Below are 20,787 nucleotides of genomic sequence, written 5' to 3'. Positions count from 1 at the left end.
AAGGGTACCAAAAAATGTCTGCAGAATTGAAGGTCCCCAAGAACACAGTGGCCTCCATCATTCTTAAATGGAAGAAGTTTGGAACCACCAAGACTCATCCTAAAGCTGGCCACCCGGCCAAACTGAGCAATCGGGGGAGAAGGGCCTTGGTCAGGGAGGTGACCAAGAAGCCGATGGTCACTCTGACAGAGCTCTAGAGTTCCTCTGTGGACATGGGAGAACCTTCCACAAGGACAACCCTCTCTGCAGCACTCCACCAATCAGGCCTTTATGGTGGCCAGACGGAAGCCACTCCTCAATAAAAGGCACATGAGAGCCCGCTTGGAGCTTGCCAAAAGGCACCTAAAGACTCAGACCCTGAGAAACAAGATTATCTGGTCTGACACCAAGATTGAACTCTTTGGCCTGAATGCCAAGCATCACGTCTGGAAGAAACCTGGCACCATCCCTACGGCGAAGCATGGTGGTGGCGGCATCATGCTGTGGGGATGTTTTTCAGTGGCAGGGACTGGGAGACTAGTCAGGATCGAGGGAAAGATGAACGGAGCAAAGTACAGAGAGATCCTTGATGAAAACCTGCTCCAGACCGCTCAGGAACTCCGACTGGGGCGAAAGTTTACCTTCCAACAGGACAATGACCATAAGCACACAGCCAAGACAACGCAGGAGTGGCTTAGGGACAAGTCTCTGAATGTCCTTGAGTGGCCCAGCCAGAGCCAGGACTTAAACCCGATCAAACATTTCTGGAGAGACCTGAAAATAGCTGTGCAGTTTTAAGAAAAAATAAGTGTTAAGTAAACAATAGATAAGTAAAAAATAAAAGCAGAAAAATAACAGTAAGAGTTAAAGTAGCGAGGCTATATACAGGGGGTACCGGTACAGAGTCAATGTGCGGGGGCACCGGTTAGTCGAGGTAATTGAGGTCTTCTTGGGTATGACGCTACAAACTTGAGAGGATATGCAGAGAAGAATGGGAGAAACTCCCCAAATACAGGTGTCCAAGCTTGTAGCCTCGCTACTGTTATTTTTACTGTTATTTTACTGCTTTAATTTTTTACTTATCTATTGTTTACTTAACACTTATTTTTCTTAAAACTGCATCGTTGGTTAAGGGCTTGTATGTAAGGATTTCACTGTAAGGTCAACACCTGTTGTATTCGGCGCATGTGACAAATACGATTTGATTTGATTTGATTTGACTCAAGGCTGTAATTGCTGCCAAAGGTGCTTCAACAAAGTACTGAGTAAAGGGTGTGAATACTAATGTAAATGTGATATTTCCGGAAATTTATAAAAAACAGTTTTTGCTTTGTCATTATGGAGTATTGTGTGTAGTTATTGTAGTTATGGGGTATTGTTGGTAAAATGTTGGCTGTTATAAGTACACATTTCATGATGATTGTTATTTTGCCTTTCTAGGAACAGAAGACACCAAACTGCCAAGATGGCTGAGTAAGTATAGGCCAATTGGTTGACATGTTCACTCTTTCTGGGCTTGTATTTATTTTTATGTTCACTCTTTCTGGGCTTGTATTTATTTTTATGTTCACTCTTTCTGGGCTTGTAGTTGAAACCATTTTTAAAATATTTTGTTTCCTTACAGATAAAATTGGTTGTTTCATTTTGCTGAGTCATCACTTGCCATTGACTACAATGCATTATGAAAAAGTGTCTAAGCATGTTGGAAAACGCTCCAAAACACTACAAACCAACTCATATTAAATCAAAATCCCATTCTGAATTGTCTCTGCACTAAATAAATAAAACATTTGTCCACTCTGCCATAAATCCATGTTTGAATGAACAACAACAACAAAAATATGCAATTATGGAATTATGGGACAGTGGAACACTTAAAAAATTAAATGTACAGAGACATCATTCTGAATGGGATTCTGATGTAATATGAGTTGGTTTGGAGTGTTACTAAACCTGACTTTCCCTCCTTGGTCCAATAGCAAGAAAGGCAATGTGTCCTCAAGCCGTAAGCATACTCTGAAGGTAAGGAATCCCACTCAGCCCGTCCTTTAATGTTTTGTTTTGCATAGAATAAAAAAACGTAAATAATGTATAGAAAATCATAATATAACATACCTTTTTATAAGGTAGTGAAACAAAGGGAGATATAGGTCAATTGTCTTATCGACTGTCAAAATATAAGTTGTCATTATTTGTCTCCAGAGTTGTATGCTGGCTGTTGCTAAGGATTTGCTCGAAGCTGAAGCATTAGAGAAAGTTAAAGAGAGGGAGCGATACATGGACGAGAACTGCCCTCCTCTGGAGATTCCCCACTCCAAGGATGATTTGGTGGTATGATATTCAGATATTCACAGACATTATTAAAACATATCATACTTGCTTGATACAGTGTGCTGTATGAGTTGTGCTTCTATCAGGTTCAGCTGTACCAAGGAAGTTAAGGCATAAAAATAGGTATTATTTGCAGGTGGTAACATTTTCCTTTGTTGTATTCTTTCATTAGGACCTTTGCACAAAGATGTACAACAAAATCAATGTGATTGATGAGGAGAGATACAATTTAGAATACAAAGCAGTCATGGTTTGCAATGAGGTAAGCAACCCTCTTTTAATTGATTTATGTTTCAATATAAATATATATACAGTGCCTTCAGAAAGTATTCACACCCCTTGACTTTTTCCACATTTTGTTGTGTTACAAAGTGGGATTAAAATGGATTTAATTGTCATTTTTTTTGTCAATGATCTACACAAAATACTCTGTAATTTCAAAGTGGAAGAAAAAATCTAACAATTGTAGAACAAAACAAAAACACACTAATATCCATTTACATAAGTATTCACACGTTAGAATAACCTCTGGCAGCAATTACAGCTGTAAGTCTTTCTGGGTAAGTCTCTAAGAGCTTTGCACACCTGGATTGTACATTATTTGCACATTTTTATTTTTTAAATTCTTCAAGCTCTGTCAAGTTGGTTGTTGATCATTGCTAGACGGCCATTTTCAAGTCTTGCCATAGATGTTCAAGCTGATTTAAGTCAAAACTGTAACTAGGCCTCTTGGTAAGCAACTCCAGTGTTTTAGGTTATTGTCCTGCTGAAAGGTGAATTTGTCTCCCAGTCTCTGTTGGAAAGCAGACTGAACCAGGTTGTCTTGTAGGATTTTGCCTGTAGGTAGCTCTATTCCATTTCATATTATGCAACAATAAAAAAAAATCTCCTTAGTCCTTGCCAATGACAAGCATACCCATAACATGAGGCAGCCATCACCATGCTTTAAAATGTGAAGAGTGGTACTCAGTGATATGTTGTGTTGGATTTGCCCCAACCAACGCCTTGTATTCAGGGCATGAAGTTAATTTCTTTAACACATTTTTTGCAGTTTTACTTTAGTGCTTTATTGCAAACAGGATGCATGTTTTGGAATATTTTTCATTCTGTACAGGCTTCTTTCTTTTCACTCTGACATTTAGGTTAGTACTGTGGAGTAACTACAATGATGTTCATCCATTCTCAGTTTTCTCCTAACACATCCATTAAACTCAAACTTTTTTAAAGTCACCATTGGCCTCATGGTGAAATCCTTGAGCACTTTCCTTCCTCTCCGTTGACTGAGTTAAGAAGGACGCCTGTATCTTTGAAGTGACTGGGTGTTTTGATACACCATCCAAAGTGTAATTAATAGCTTCACCATTAATAGCTCAAAGGGATATCCAGTGTCTGTTTTTTGTTTTTTTTACCCATCTACCCTTCTTAGTGAGGCATTGGAAAACCTCCCTGGTCTTTGTGGTTGAATCAGTGTTTGTAATTCACTGCTTGACTGAGGGACCTTACAATTATATGTATATGTGGGGTACAGAGATGATGTACAGTGGCATGCGAAAGTATTCAACCCCTTGGCATTTATCCTATTTTGTTGCCTTACAACCTGGAATTAAAATTGATTTTTGGGGGGTTTGTATCATTTGATTTACACAACATGACTACCACTTTGAAGATGCAAAATATTTTCTTTGTGAAACAAAGAAGAAATCAGACAAAAAAACAGAAAACTTGAGCGTGCATAACTATTCACCCCCCTCCCCCCCGCAAAGTCAATACTCTGTAGAGCCACCTTTTGCAGCAATTACAGCTGCAAGTCTTCTTGGGGTATGTCTCTATAAGCTTGGCACATCTAGCCACTGGGATTTTTGCCCATTCTTCAAGGCAAAACTGCTCCAACTCCTTCAAGTTGGATGGGTTCCACTGATGTACAGCAATCTTTAATTCATACCACAGATTCTCAATTGGATTGAGGTCTGGGCTTTGACTAGGCCATTCCAAGACATTTAAATGTTTCCCATTAAACCACTCGAGTGTTGCTTTAGCAGTATGCTTAGGGTCATTGTCCTGCTGAAAGGTGAAACTCCGTCCCAGTCTCAAATCTTTGGAAGACTGAAACAGGTTTCCTTCAAGAATTTCTCTGTATTTAGCGCCATCCATCATTCCTTCAATTCTGACCAGTTTCCCAGTCCCTGTCGATGAACGATGAAAAACATCCCCACAGCATGATGCTGCCACCACCATGCTTCACTGTGGGGATGGTGTTCTCGGGGTGATGAGAGGTGTTGGGTTTGCGGTTTGTTGTGGTGCCATATACTTTCCATTTTTTTGTAATGGATTTAATGGTGCTCCGTGGGATGTTCAAAGTTTCTGATATTTTTTTTTAACCCAACCCTGATCTGTACTTCTCCACAACTTTGTCCCTGACCTGTTTGGAGAGCTCCTTGGTCTTCATGGTGCCACTTGCTTGGGGGGCCAGTATGAAAAAAAATATATGTATGCACTCACATACTGGATACACACTCATACACTGGATAAGAGCGTCTGCTAAATGACTAAAAATGTAAAATGTAAACAATGTTGTGCCCCTTTCTTAGTGGTGTTGCAGACTCTGTGGCCTTTCAGAACAGGTGTATACAGTGGGGAGAACAAGTATTTCATACACTGCCGATTTTGCAGGTTTTCCTACTTATAAAGCATATAGAGGTCTGTAATTTTTATCATAGGTACACTTCAACTGTGAGAGACGGAATCTAAAACAAAAATCCAGAAAATCACATTGTATGATTTTTAAGTAATTAATTTGCATTTTATTGCATGACATAAGTATTTGATCACCTACCAACCAGTAAGAATTCCGGCTCTCACAGACCTGTTAGTTTTTCTTTAAGAAGCCCTCCTGTTCACCACTCATTACCTGTATTAACTGCACCTGTTTGAACTCGTTACCTGTATAAAAGACACCTGTCCACACACTCAATCAAACAGACTCCAACCTCTCCACAATGGCCAAGACCAGAGAGCTGTGCAAGGACATCAGGGATAAAATTGTAGACCTGCACAAGGCTGGGATGGGCTACAGGACAATAGGCAAGCAGCTTGGTGAGAAGGCAACAACTGGAAGAAAATTGAAGAAGTTCAAGATGACGGTCAATCAGCCTCGGTCTGGGGCTCCATGCAAGATCTCACCTCGTGGGGCATCAATGATCATGAGGAAGGTGAGGGATCAGCCCAGAACTACACGGCAGGACCTGGTCAATGACCTGAAGAGAGCTGGGACATCAGTCTCAAAGAAAACCATTAGTAACACACTACGCCGTCATGGATTAAAATCCTGCAGCGCACGCAAGGTTCCCCTGCTCAAGCCAGCGCATATCCAGGCCCGTCTGAAGTTTGCCAATGACCATCTGGATGATCCAGAGGAGGAATGGGAGAAGGTCATGTGGTCTGATGAGACAAAAATATAGCTTTTTGGTCTAAACTCCACTCGCCGTGTTTGGAGGAAGAAGAAGGATGAGTACAACCCCAAGAACACCATCCCAACCGTGAAGCATGGAGGTGGAAACATCATTCTTTGGGGATGCTTTTCTGCAAAGGGGACAGGACGACTGCACCGTATTGAGGGGAGGATGGATGGGGCCATGTATCGCGAGATCTTGGCCAACAACCTCCTTCCCTCAGTAAGAGCATTGAAGATGGGTTGTGGCTGGGTCTTCCAGCATGACAACGACCCGAAACACACAGCCAGGGCAACTAAGGAGTGGCTCCGTAAGAAGCATCTCAAGGTCCTGGAGTGGCCTAGCCAGTCTCCAGACCTGAACCCAATAGAAAATCTTTGGAGGGAGCTGAAAGTCTGTATTGCCCAGCAACAGCCCCGAAACCTGAAGGATCTGGAGAAGGTCTGTATGGAGGAGTGGGCCAAAATCCCTGCTGCAGTGTGTGCAAACCTGGTCAAGACCTACAGGAAACGTATGATCTTTGTAATTGCAAACAAAGGTTTCTGTACCAATTATTAAGTTCTGCTTTTCTGATGTATCAAATACTTATGTCATGTAATAAAATGCAAATTAATTACTTAAAAATCATACAATGTGATTTTCTGGATTTTTGTTTTAGATTCCGTCTCTCACAGTTGAAGTGTACGTATGATAAAAATTACAGACCTCTACATGCTTTGTAAATAGGAAAACCTGCAAAATCGGCAGTGTATCAAATACTTGTTCTCCCCACTGTATATACTGAGATCATTTGACAGATCATGTGACACTTAGATTACACACAGATGGACTTTATTTAACTAATTATGTGACTTCTGAAGGTAATTGGTTGCACCAGATCTTATTTAGGGGCTTCATAGCAAACATATGCACGCAACACATTTCCAAAATGTTTTATTTGACATTTTTGAAACAAGTTATTTTTTTCATTTCACTTTACCAATTTGGACTATTTTGTGTATGTCCATTACATGAAATCCAAATAAAAATCCATTTAAATTACAGGTTGTAATGCAACAAAATAGGAAAAACGACAAAGGGGATGAATACTTTGCAAGGCACTGTCTTCAATCCCTCCTTATCCCCACTTGCTTCAAGATGTCCACCATTGTTCTTGTACCCAAGAAAGTGAAGGTAACTGAACTAAATTATTATCACCTCATAGCAATCACTTCATGAAGTGCTTTGAGAGACTAGTTAAGGATCATATCACCACCACCTTACCCGACACTGTAGACCCACTACAATTTGCCTACCGCCAACAGATCCATTGATGACGCAATCGCCATCACACTGCCCTAACCCATCAGGACAAGCAGAATACCTATGTAAGAATGATTTTCATCGACTACAGCTCAGCCTTCAACACCATAGTGCCCTCCAAAATCATCACTAAGCTTGCTTGGGGGCATGGGTCTGAACCCAACCCTGTGCAACTGGGTCCTGGACTCAACTCAATCATCAAGTTTGCTGACGACACAACAGTGGTATTCCTGATTACCAACAACAATGAGACAGCCTACAGGGAGGAGGTCAGGGCCCTGGCAGAGTGCTACCAGGAAAATAATCTCTCCCTCAACGTCAACAAAACGAAGGAGCTGATTTGTTGACTTCAGGAGACAGCAGAGAGAGAACGCCCCCATCCACATCAACAGGGCCGCAGTGGAGAGGGTGAAAATATTCAAGTTCTTCAGCATACACATCACTGAAACCTCAAATGGACCATTCCCACAGACAGTGTGGTGAAGAAGGCACAACAGCGCCTCTTTAACTTCAGGAGGCTAAAGAAATGTGGTTTTACCCCTAAAACCCTCATGAAATTCTACAGAGCACCATTGAGAGCATCCTGTCGGTATGCATCACTGCTGGTACGGCAATTTCACCGTCCGCAACCGCAGGGCTTTCCAGAAGGTGGTGCAGTCAGCCCAACGTTTCACCGGGGGCACACTGCCTGCCCTCCCGGACATCTACAGTACCCGCTGTCACAGTAAGGCCAAGAAGATCATCAAGTACCTCAGCCACTCGAGCCACGGACTGTTCACCCCGCTACCATCTAGAAAGCGGAGACAGTACAGGTGCATCAAAGTTGGGAACGAGAGACTGAAAAACAGCTTCAATCTCCAGGTCATCAGACTGTTAAATAGTCACCAGCAGCCGGCCTCCGCCCAGTACACTGCCCTGAACCTTAGTCACTGTTACTAGTCGGCTACCACCCGGTACTCTACCCTGCACCTTAGAGACTGCTGCCCTATGTACATAGTCATTGAACACTGGTCACTTTCAACACTGGTGTCTACCTCATGAAGCTGGTTGAGAGAATGCCGAAAGTGTGAAAAGCTGTTATCAAGGCAAAGGGTGGCTACTTTGAAGAATCTGCAATCTAAAATATATTTTGATTTGTTTAATACTTTTTTGGTTACAACATGATTCCATATGTATTATTTCATAGTTTTGATGTCTCCACTATTATTCTACAATGTGTGTGTCCAAACTTTTGAATGGTACTGTGTATATATACAGTGAGGGAAAAAAGTATTTGATCCCCTGCTGATTTTGTACGTTTGCCCACTGACAAAGAAATTATATAATTTTAATGGTAGGTTTATTTGAACAGTGAGAGACAGAATAACAACAAAAAAATCCAGATAAACGCATGTCAAAAATGTTATAAATTGATTTGCATTTCAATGAAGGAAATAAGTATTTGACTCCTCTGCAAAACATGACTTAGTACTTGGTGGCAAAACCCTTGTTGGCAATTACAGAGGTCATATGTTTCTTGTAGTTGGCCACCAGGTTTGCACACATCTCAGGAGGGATTTTTTCCAACTCCTCTTTGCAGATCTTCTCCAAGTCATTAAGGTTTTGAGGCTGACGTTTGGCAACTCGAACCTTCAGCTCCCTCCACAGATGTTCTATGGGATTAAGGTCTGGAGACTGGCTAGGCCGCTCCAGGACCTTAATGTGCTTCTTCTTGAGCCACTCCTTTGTTGCCTTGGCCGTGTGTTTTGGGTCATTGTCATGCTGGAATACCCATCCACGACCCATTTTCAATGCCCTGGCTGAGGGAAGGAGGTTCTCACCCAAGATTTGATGGTACATGACCCCGTCCATCGTCCGGTTGATGCGGTGAAGTTGTCCAGTCCCCTTAGCAGAAAAACACCCCCAAAGCATAATGTTTCCACCTCCATGTTTGACGGTGGGGATGGTGTTCTTGGGGTCATAGGCAGCATTCCTCCTCCTCCAAACACGGCGAGTTGAGTTGATGCCAAAGAGCTCCATTTTGGTCTCATCTGACCACAACACTTTCACCCAGTTCTCCTCTGAATCATTCAGATGTTTATTGGCAAACTTCAGACGGCATGTATATGTGCTTTCTTGAGCAGGGGGACTTTGCGGGCACTGCAGGATTTCAGTCCTTCACGGCGTAGTGTGTTACCAATTGTTTTCTTGGTGACTTTGGTCCCAGCTGCCTTGAGATCATTGACAAGATCCTCCCGTGTAGTTCTGGGCTGATTCCTCACCGTTCTCATGATCATTGCAACTCCACGAGGTGAGATCTTGCATGGAGCCCCAGGCCGAGGGAGATTGACAGTTCTTTTGTGTTTCTTCCATTTGAGAATAATCGCACCAACTCTTGTCACCTTCTCACCAAGCTGCTTGGCGATGGTCTTGTAGCCCATTCCAGCCTTGTGTAGGTCTACAATCTTGTCCCTGACATCCTTGGAGAGCTCTTTGGTCTTGGCCATGGTGGAGAGTTTGGAATCTGATTGATTGATTGCTTCTGTGGACAGGTGTCTTTTATACAGGTAACAAGCTGAGATTAGGAGCACTCCCTTTAAGAGTGTGTTCCTAATCTCAGCTCGCTACCTGTATAAAAGACAGCTGGGAGCCAGAAATCTTTCTGATTGAGAGGGGGTTAAATACTTATTTCCCTCATTAAAATGCAATCAATTTATAACATTTTTGACATGCGTTTTTCTGGATTTTTTTGTTGTTATTCTGTCTCTCACTGTTCAAATAAACCTACCATTAAAATTATAGACTGATCATTTCTTTGTCATTGGGCAAACGTACAAAATCAGCAGGGGATCAAATACTTTTTTCCCTCACTGCATATGTATATACAGTGGGGAGAACAAGCATTTTATACACTGCCGATTTTGCAGGTTTTCCTACTTACAAAGCATGTAGAGGTCTGTAATTTTTATCATAGGTTCACTTCAACTGTGAGAGACAGAATCTAAAAAATCCAGAAAATCACTTTGTATGATTTTTAAGTAATTAATTTGCATTTTATTGCATGACATAAGTATTTGATCACCTACCAACCAGTAAGAATTCCAGCTCTCACAGACCTGTTAGTTTTTCTTTAAGAAGCCCTTCTGTTCTCTACTCATTACCTGTATTAACTGTACCTGTTTGAACTCGTTACCTGTATAAAAGACACCTGTCCACACACTCAATCAAACAGACTCCAACCTCTCCACAATGGCCAAGACAAGAGAGCTGTGTAATGACATCAGGGATAAAATTGTAGACCTGCACAAGGCTGGGATGGGCTACAGGACAATAGGCAAGTAGCTTTGTGAGAAGGCAACAACTGTTGGCGCAATTATTAGAAAATGGAAGAAATTCAAGATGACGGTCAATCACCCTCGGTCTGGGGCTCCATGCAATATCTAACCTCGTGGGGCATCAATGATCATGAGGAAGGTGAGGATCAGCCCAGAACTACACGGCAGGACCTGGTCAATGACCTGAAGAGAGCTGGGACCACAGTCTCAAAGCAAACCATTAGTAACACACTACGCCGTCATGGATTAAAATCCTGCAGCGCACGCAAGGTCCCCCTGCTCAAGCCAGCGCATGTCCAGGCCCGTCTGAAGTTTGCCAATGACCATCTGGATGATCCAGAGGAGGAATGGGAGAAGGTCATGTTGTCTGATGAGACAGAAATATAGCTTTTTGGTCTAAACTCCTCTCGCCGTGTTTGGAGAAAGAAGAAGAATGAGGAAAACCCAAAGAACACCCTCCCAACCGTGAAGCTTGGAGGTGGAAACATCATTCTTTGGGGATGCTTTTCTGCAAAGGGGACAGGACGACTGCACCGTATTGAGGGGAGGATGGATGGGGCCATGTATCGCAATATCTTGGCCAACAACCTCCTTCCCTCCGTAAGAGCATTGAAGATGGGTCGTGGCTGGGTCTTCCAGCATGACAACGACCCGAAACACACAGCCAGGGCAACTAAGGAGTGGCTCCGTAAGAAGAATCTCAAGGTCCTGGAGTGGCCTAGCCAGTCTCCAGACCTGAACCCAATAGAAAATCTTTGGAGGGAGCTGAAAGTTCGTATTGCCCAGCGACAGCCCCGAAACCTGAAGGTTCTGGAGAAGGTCTGTATGGAGGAGTGGGCCAAAATCCCTGGTGCAGTGTGTGCAAACCTGGTCAAGACCTACAGGAAACGTATGATCTCTGTAATTGCAAAAAAAGGTTTCTGTACCAAATATTAAGTTTTGCTTTTCTGATGTATCAAATACTTATGTCATGCAATAGCATGCAAATTAATTACTTAAAAATCATACAAAGTGATTTTCTGGATTTTTGTTTTAGATTCCGTCTCTCACAGTTGAAGTGTACCTATGATAAAAATTACAGACCTCTACATGCTTTGTAAGTCGGAAAACCTACAAAATCGGCAGTGTATCAAATACTTGTTCTCCCCACTGTATATACAGTTGACGTCGGAGGTTTACATACACCGTAGCCAAATACATTTAATCCTAGTAAGATTTGCCTGTTTTAGGTCAGTTTGGATCACCACTTTATTTTAAGAATGTGAAATGTCAGAATAATAGTAGAGAGAATGATTTATTCCAGCTTTTAGTTATTTCATCATATTCCCAGTAGGTCAGAAGTTTACATACACTGAATTAGTATTTGGTAGTATTGCCTTTAAATTGTTTAACTTGGGTCAAATGTTTTGGGTAGCCTTCCACAAACTTCCCACAATAAGTTGGGTGAATTCTGGCCCATTCCTCCTGACAGAGCTTGTGTAACTGAGTCAGGTTTGTAGGCCTCCTTGCTCAGGTAGCCTTCCACAAGCTTCCCACAATAAGTTGTGGAGGTCTACAATTTTTTTTCTGAGGTCTTGGCAGATTTATTTCGATTTTCCCATGATGTCAAGCAAATAGGCAATGAGTTTGAAGGTAGGCCTTGAAATACATCCATAGGTACACCTCCAATTGACTCAAATTATGTCAATTAGCCTATCAGAAGCTTCTAAAGCCATGACATCATTTTCTGGAATTTTCCAAGCTGTTTAAAGGCACAGTCAACTTAGTGTATGTAAACTTCTGACCCACTGGAATTGTGATACAGTGAATTATAAGTGAAATAATCTGTCTCTAAACAATTGTTGGGAAAATTGCTTGTGTCTTGCTCAAAGTAGATGTCCTAACCAACTTGCCCAAAATATAGTTTGTTAACAGGAAATGTGTGGAGTGGCTGAAAAACAAGTTTTAATGACTCCAACCTAAGTGTATGTAAACTTCTGACTTCGAACTGTATATATATATTCCGGACTCGGACATTGCTCGTTCTGATATTTCTTAATTTTGTAATATATTTTTTGGGGGGATTTATGTGTATTGTTTTGTATTGTTAGTTACAACCTGTAATTTATATTGATTTTTATTTGGATTTCATGTAATGGACATACACAAAATAGTCCAAATTGGTGAAGTGGAATGAAAATAATAACTTGTTTATAAAAAATAACGGAAAAGTGGTGCGTGCATATGTATTCACCCCCTTTGCTATGAAGCGCATAAATAAGATCTGGTTTAACCAATTACCTTCAGAAGTCACATAATTAGTTAAATAAAGTCCACCTGTGTGCAATCTAAGTGTCACATGATCTGTCACATGATCTCAGTATATATACACCTGTTCTGAAAGGCCCCAGAGTCTGCAACACCACTAAGCAAGGGGCACCACCAAGCAAGTGGCACCATGAAGACCAAGGAGGTCTCCAAACAGGTCAGGGTCAAAGTTGTGTAGAAGTACAGATCAGGGTTGGGTTATAAAAAAAGATCAGAAAATTTGAACATCCCACAGAGTACCATTAAATCCATTCTTAAAAAATGGAAAGAATATGGGACCACAACAAACCTGCCAAGAGAGGGTCACCCACCAAAACTCATGGACCAGGCAAGGAGGGCATTAATCAGAGAGGCAACAAAGAGACCAAAGATAACCCTGAAGGAGCTGCAAAGCTCCACAGCGGAGATTGGAGAATCTGTCCATAGGACCACTTTAAGCCGTACACTCCACAAAGCTGGGCTTTATGGAAGAGTGGCCAGAAAAAAGCCATTGCTTATGGAAGAAAATAAGCAAACACGTTTGGTGTTTGCCAAAAGGCATGTGGGAGACTCCCCAAACATATGGACAGATGAGTCAGATGAGACAAAAATTGAGCTTTTTGGCCATCAAGGAAAACGCTATGTCTGGCGCAAACCCAACACCTCTCATCACCCCGAGAACACCATCCCCACAGTGAAGCATGGTGGTGGCAGCATTATGCTGTGGGGATGTTTTTCATCGGCAGGGACTGGGAAACTGGTCAGAATTGAAGGAATGATGGATGGCGCTAAATACAGAGAAATTCTTGAAGGAAACCTTTTTGTCTTCCAGAGATTTGAGACTGGGAGGGAGGTTCACCTTCCAGCAGGACAATGACCCTAAGCATACTGCTAAAGCAACACTCGAGTGGTTTAAGGGGAAACATTTAAATGTCTTGGAATGGCCTAGTCAAAGCCCAGACCTCAATCCAATTGAGAATCTGTGGTATGACTTAAAGTTTGCTGTACACCAGTGGAACCCGTCCAACTTGAAGGAGCTTGAGCAGTTTTGCCTTGAAGAATGTGCAAGAATCCCAGTGGCTAGATGTGCCAAGCTTATAGAGACATACCCCAAGAGACTTGCAGCTGTAATTGCTGCAAAAGGTATACATATAATTGAAGGTCCCTCAGTCGAACAGTGAATTACAAACACTGATTCAACCACAAAGACCAGGGAGGTTTTCCAATGCCTCTCAAAGAAGGGTAGATGGGTAAAAAAAAAACAATTCCAGGTTGTAAGGCAACAAAATAGGAAAAATGCCAAGGGGGGTGAATACTTTCGCAAGCCACTGTAACATCTGGAAAATATGTGTACACAACCAATACAATTTGATTTGTTTGATGTGATGTGATGTGATGTATTCTCAGAAATATTGGGAAATTATAATATTTTATTAAAATACAATTGGTCAGAGAAGTAGATTTTGTTTAACAAGCAGTACTTTTTTTCCTCAAAAAGGTAAAGATCCAAATTATTGACCCAGATGGCCATTGCAAAATGTTGATTTTGGGGCCAATTAACCATTTATTTGTGTATTTTGATGTGTGCTTGGGTTATTGTCTTTCTGGAAGATCCACATGCGGCCAAGCTTCAGCCTCTTGGCAGAGGCAACTACAACATCAAAGATCCACCACCGTATTTTACAGTAGGTATAGGGTTCTTTTCTGCATATGATTCCTCTTTTTGACAAAAAAAACCCACCACTGATGTTTTTTGGAAAAGAGCTCTATTTTCATGTCATCCAACAAATGTAAACGCCTGGAAGTTTGGTAAACGGCATTGGCACTTGGATTGGAACCGGTGCTATGGTCAGATGACATGAAAATAAATATAATTTGCCACACACACCAGTGGTGGGTTGGGCGTTGAAAAGAGGAATTATATGCAGAAAATAACCCCCCATATCTACTGTAAAATATGGTTGTGGATCTTTGATGTTATGGGGCTACTTTGTTTCCACTGGTGCTTGGGCACCAAGGCACTTAAATATTTGGTCTTGCCCATTCACTCTCTGAATGGCACACATACACAATCCATGTCTCAATTGTCTCCAGGCGTATTGTTTCCTCCGTTGACCCCTCCTGAATGACTGATTTTCCTGTTAAAATATTCCACCCACCAGGTTATAGACCTAAACATAAAAATCGTTGACATGAGGGGCAAGTTCAAGAAGCCAGCTCTGAAGAAAGTGCGTATGTCTGCTGATGCTATGCTCCAGGCTCTGCTCGGCTCCAAGCACAAGGTGACCATGGATCTGAGATCCAACCTGAAACAAGTTAAGAAAGATGAGAAGAAAGAGGTGAGTATCTGTCCATTAGGCTAACACATTATATTATAGAGATATCCCATCGGGAGACATTGTTCATGTTGAATGAACTTTAGGCCTTACAATTCCACCGTTCATTGTCTTCTCACCCTTTCTATCATCACAGGATAAGGATTTGCGTGACGTTGGTGACTGGCGTAAGAACATTGATGACAAGGCTGGCATGGATGGCAGGAAGAAGATGTTTCAGGGAGATTCTTAGATCATTGGGCTTTGTTTGTGTGATGTGGTTGACTACTCTCCTGTAACGTCTTGCTGTCAACCACATACTGATACCCATTACAACCAATATTGTAACTATGTAACACATTTTTGTTTATTTTGAAGACCGAAAGAAACAGACAAAAAACAGAAACAAGATGTGTGTAATTGTTTGACAGTTGGTTTACTGCTTTACTCACTGTAGTAGAGGTAAACGTGGAAAACTTTTCTAATAAATTGCCTTTAAAGGAAATCTTTCTTAATTTCTATTATTTATATTTTGTCAAGCTGATACACTAAGAGAACTAAAATGCTACAGTACCAGTAAAACGTTTGGACACACTTACTCATTCCAGGGTTTTTCTTTATTTGTACTATTTTCTACATTGTAGAATAGTGAAGACATCAACATTATGAAATAACACATATGGAATCATGTAGTAACCAAAAAAGTGCTAAACAAATCAAAATATATTTTATATTTGAGATTCTTCAAATAGCCACCCTTTGCCTTGATGACAGCTTTGCGCACTCTTGGCATTCTCTCAACCAGCTTCACCTGGAATGCTTTTCCAACAGTCTTGAAGGAGGTCCCATATATGCTGAGCATTTGTTGGCTGCTTTTCCTTCACTCTACCTTCCGACTCATCCCAAACCATCTCAATTGAGTTGAGGTCGGGTGATTGTGGAGGCCAGGTCATCTGATGCAGCACCTCATCACTCTCCTTCTTGGTAAAATAGCCCTTACACAGCCTGGAGGTTTGTTGGGTCATTGTCCTGTTGAAAAACAAATGATAGTCCCACTAAGCCCAAACCAGATGGGATGGCGTATCGCTGCAGAATGCTGTGGTAGCCATGCTGGTTAAGTGTGCCTTGAATTCTAAATAAATGACAGACAGTGTCACCAGCAAAGCACCCCCACACCATAACACCTCCTCCTCCATGCTTTACGGTGGGAACTACACATGCGGAGATCATCCGTTCACCCTTACCGCATCTCACAAAGACATGGTGGTTTGAACTAAAAATCTCCAATTTGGACTCCAGACCAAAGGACACATTTCCACCGGTCTAATGTCCATTGGTTGTGTTTCATAACCCAAGCAAGTCTCTTCTTCTTATTGGTGTCCTTTAGTATCACTTTCTTTGCAGAAATTTGACCATGAAGGCCTGATTCACACAGTCTCCTCTGAACAGTTGATGTTGAGCTGTGTCTGTTATTTGCGCCGTGCTCTACCAGCTGAGCTACAGAGGACCACCAAGGTAGTGGGTTCGATCCCCGGGACCACCCATACACAAAAAATGTATGCACGCATGACTGTAAGTCGCTTTGGATAAAAGCGTCTGCTAAATGGCATATTATTATTATTTATTATTATTTGAACTCTGTGAAGCATTTATTTGGGCTGCAATTTCTGAGGCTAGTAACTCTAATGAACTCATCCTCTGCAGCAGAGGTAAGTCTGGGTCCATTCCTGTGGCGGTCCTCATGAGAGCCAGTTTCATCATAGCGCTTGACAGTTTTTGCGACTGCACTTGAAGAAACTTTCAAAGTTCTTGAAATGTTCCGTATTGACTGACCTTCATGTCTTAAAGTAATGATGGACTGCTGTTTCTCTTTGCTTATTTGAGCTGTTCTTGCCATAATATGGACTTGGTCTTTTACCAAATAGGGCTATCTTCTGTATACCCCCCCTACCCTGTCACAACACAACTGATTGACTCAAAAGCATTAAGAAGGAAAGAAATTCCACAAATTAACTTTTAAGAAGGCACACCTGTTAATTGAAATTCATTCCAGGTGACTACCCCATGAAGCTGGTTGAGAGAATGCCAATAGTGCAAAGCTGTCATCAAGGCAAAGGGTGGCTATTTGAAGAATCTCAAATGTAAAATATATTTTGATTTGTTTAACACTTCTTTGGTTACTACATGATTCCATATGTGTTATTTCATAGTTTTGATGTCTTCATTATTATTCTACAATGTAAAACATTTTAAAAAATAAAGACAAACCCTTGAATGAGTAGGTGTGTCCAAACTCTTGACTGATAGTGTATATCTCGGAACCGCTATCCTGTACTTTTACCGTATGGAGTGGACCTTGGTATTGTTCTAGACTGGAGTGCTTAGTTGTCCACACGCAAATTGAGAAGTCCACACGCAAATCACTGCTATAGTTGATACTCATCTCAATGGAGTCTAAATGGAGCAGCATGTAACAAGTTTCTTGGGGTTTTGAAATCAATGCTTTCTGTCATGTTATACAACTGTATTTGGATAAAGAACACTTTTCAAGACATGTTAAGTAAAATAATGAGATTTGTTTAAAATATTTTATATGTATTTTAAGACCTTGAAAAATTGGGCACAGCTTTATTTTGTTGCTATTCTGTTAAATGTTCTACTTTTTGGGGTCTTTCTAGTTTTTTACCATAGAGATCCTGCCATTCTGCTAATTTTAATTCCTAAATCTGTTTGTTTTTTACCACTAGGGCAACTGAAATGAAGGTGAGTTTCTTTACATTTACATTTTAGTCATTTAGCAGACGCTCTTATCCAGAGCAACTTACAGTTAGTGAATACATATTTTTTTATACTGGCCCCCCGTGGGAATCAAACCCACAACCCTGGCATTGCAAATGCCATGCTCTATCAACTGAGCTACATCCCTGCCGGCCATTCCCTCCCCTACCCTGGACGACGCTGGGCCAATTGTGCGCCGCCCATGAGTCTCCCGGTCGCGGCCGGCTGCGACAGAGCCTGGATTCGAACCAGGATCTCTAGTGGCACAGTTAGCACTGCGATGCAGTGCCTTAGACCACTGCGCCACTCAGGAGTACACTTTAGTCGTTTTTCCTTTTTTTTGCATCAAAAAGTTAGCAAGTATATTATTAGTCCATTGTTGAATTGTTTTAAAAGTAATAAATCGACTAAGCAATTTTATGTTTTCAAAATTGTTTCAAATGATATTTCCTGTCTACATTTGTATTTACTGTAATTTATTACTTTCCTACTCTCAACAGAAACATTCACTTAAACATCAGATGGAGTCTTCAGTGGTAAGTGTCTATTTATTGAGGATATTTATTTATTCTCCCACCATCACAGAACTATGTACATGTTCTACATCTAGCAGACGCTCTTATCCAGAGTGACTTACAGGAGCAATTAGTGTTAAGTGCCTTGCTCAAGGGACAATCAATTTTATTTTTATCTTACCTAGTCAGCTCGGGGATTCTACCCAACAACCTTGCAGTTACTGGCCCAATGCTCTTAACCGCTAGGCTACCCACCACTCTGTCAGTTATGTCAGTCAACATGCATATTATATTCTCAGAAACAGTTGTTTAATATAAGGCCAATACTTATCTCTTTATCAAGACTGTACAAAGATGTAGAAGTGAACTATCCCGTCTGCACTGTAATTTTGTAACTCATCAAAGCAATTGACAGGTGGTTAAATAAATTTGCAATAAAACTAGAATAACAATCTTGAAGGGTTGGTTATTTATATGCAGGGAGGTTAGGTTGTGGCTAGAGTTTCAGCAGCTTGCTGAACCATTGGTCTGGAGTGGGACCAATTTCATAAAGAGAAATGTAGAGTTTTGCTGAGCCATCATAGAATCCCATTAAAACCCTCAGAGCATTTCAGTTGCCTGCCCCAGTCCCAAACGTGTGTCCTGCTCGATCGCCAGCTTTCTCTAATAGGTGAGAACCCCTCAGCTGTCTATCCTGACTCTATCTGCTCTCTGTTCTCGACTTGGTTAAGCATCACAGGATTTCAGCAACTCCACCGGCTCTCCCGTTCTGGATTAGCACTACTTTTTCTATTTGGAAACCCTGCAATCAGCTGCACACGTGAGATCAGACCAGATGTCTCTCTATGTGCAAAATGACTGTTTCAAATTGGTATATATAAAGCTTGGATGATAAAGTAATTAGTGATAACCCTAGGACATAGTCCTGTCACAACACACATATTATAGAGCATGAACGACTTTGCTGACTTGTCTTTTAGTCATACAATTGTGAAGCCATCCATGTTTGCCTCATAGCTGTTGGTGTAAACCTACTGTATCTGAATACATATTCAGCTATGGCGATAATAAAGAAAGAGACACACTTTATTGTAGCCATTATGATTGTGTGAGTTAATTTGAACTAACCTACTGTATTTGATTTAATTTGTATACTAGACTGTTTAATATTATTCTTGCAGAGCTGCATGTGCTATGATGTTTTTGTTGTTGTTTTTTAATTGAAAGGTGGCATGACTGCAATAGCTATGTATTTTATATTGAGCATGTCCTATTAGTATACCGCATTTACCATATGTAGAGGGCATGAAGAAGTATTGACCCTAACAAGCAACTTGGGCTTCCTAACATATGTAGCATTATACACTCCATACGTATTTAAAATTCGTACGCTCAAATTTGTAAAATGTGGCTCTATACTCCAGCATTTTGGATTTGAGATACAATGTTTCATATGAGGTGACAGTACGGAATATCACCTTCTATTTGAGGCTATTTTCATAAGTATTTGGACAAATTCACTTATAGTGTATTCAAGTAGCTAAAAGTTTAGTATTTGGTCCCATATTCCGAGCATGCAATGACTACATGCAGCTTGTGTCTCTACAAACTTTTTGGATGCATTTGCAATTTATCTTGGTTGTGTTTCGGATTATCGTTTTCCCAATAGGAAATGAACGATGAATAATGTATTGTGTCATTTTGGTGTCACTTTTATGGTAAATAAGAATAGAAGATGTTTCTGAACACTTCTACATTAATGTGGACGCTACCACGATTATGGATAATCATGAATGAATAGTGAATAATGATGAGTGAGAAAGTTACAGAGGAACAAATATCATACCCACCCAAAAATACTAACCAGATCTTTGTGCATCTGTAACTTTCTCACTCATCATTATTCATGATTAATTTATGATTATCTGTAATCATGGTAGCATCTACACTAATGTAGAAGTGTTCAGAAACAACTTCTATTGTTAAAAGTGACAATAAAAGTGATTCCAAAATTACACAATACATTATTTACCATTAATTTCTGTTGGGCACAACTTAATCCAAAACACAACCAAAACAAACTGCAAATGCATCCAACAAGTTTGTAGAGTCACAGGCTTGATGTTGTCATTGCGTGCTAGGAATATGACCAAATACTGAACTTTTGACTAAATTTTATACACTATAAGTGAATTTGTCCAAATACTTATGCCACCTTCAAATGGGGGGACTAGACATATAAAGTGAATTCATTTCTAAATGGTAAAACAGATATGTATGAAAATACCCTCAAATAAAGTTGATACTCTGTACTTTCGCCACATAAAACATTTGATATAAAAACAAAATGCTGGAGTATAGAGCCAAATTAAAAGTTTCACCTTCACTGTCCAAACAAATACGTAGCGTAGTGTATGTTATTTAAACCTGGAATTTATTTAGAAAAATGAAATCATACAGGAAAAGAAACTGCAGGGTAAAACATATTTATCTCATTTAATACGTTTGTTTGAGTTCA

At 40.8% G+C, this 20,787-nt stretch overlaps 1 protein-coding gene across 1 annotated transcript; it reads left to right on the top strand.

The window, feature by feature from the left end:
* Window positions 1–1,444: 1,444 nt before the first annotated feature.
* On the top strand, window positions 1,445–15,229 carry LOC311135362 (troponin I, fast skeletal muscle-like; the record flags this gene model as incomplete). Its single annotated transcript, XM_084169304.1, has 6 exons — window positions 1,445–1,452; window positions 1,959–2,001; window positions 2,182–2,310; window positions 2,483–2,572; window positions 14,824–15,000; window positions 15,134–15,229. The coding sequence occupies 6 exons, from the start codon at window positions 1,445–1,447 to the stop codon at window positions 15,227–15,229; spliced, it is 543 nt and encodes a 180-aa protein (XP_084025430.1).
* Window positions 15,230–20,787: the final 5,558 nt, after the last annotated feature.

The sequence above is a fragment of the Coregonus lavaretus genome (genome assembly GCF_964263955.1).
Source record: "Coregonus lavaretus genome assembly, chromosome: 9".
NCBI lineage: Eukaryota > Metazoa > Chordata > Actinopteri > Salmoniformes > Salmonidae > Coregonus > Coregonus lavaretus.
Note: the sequence above shows the minus strand (reverse complement) of the source record. Positions and strands in the feature narration are given on the sequence as shown.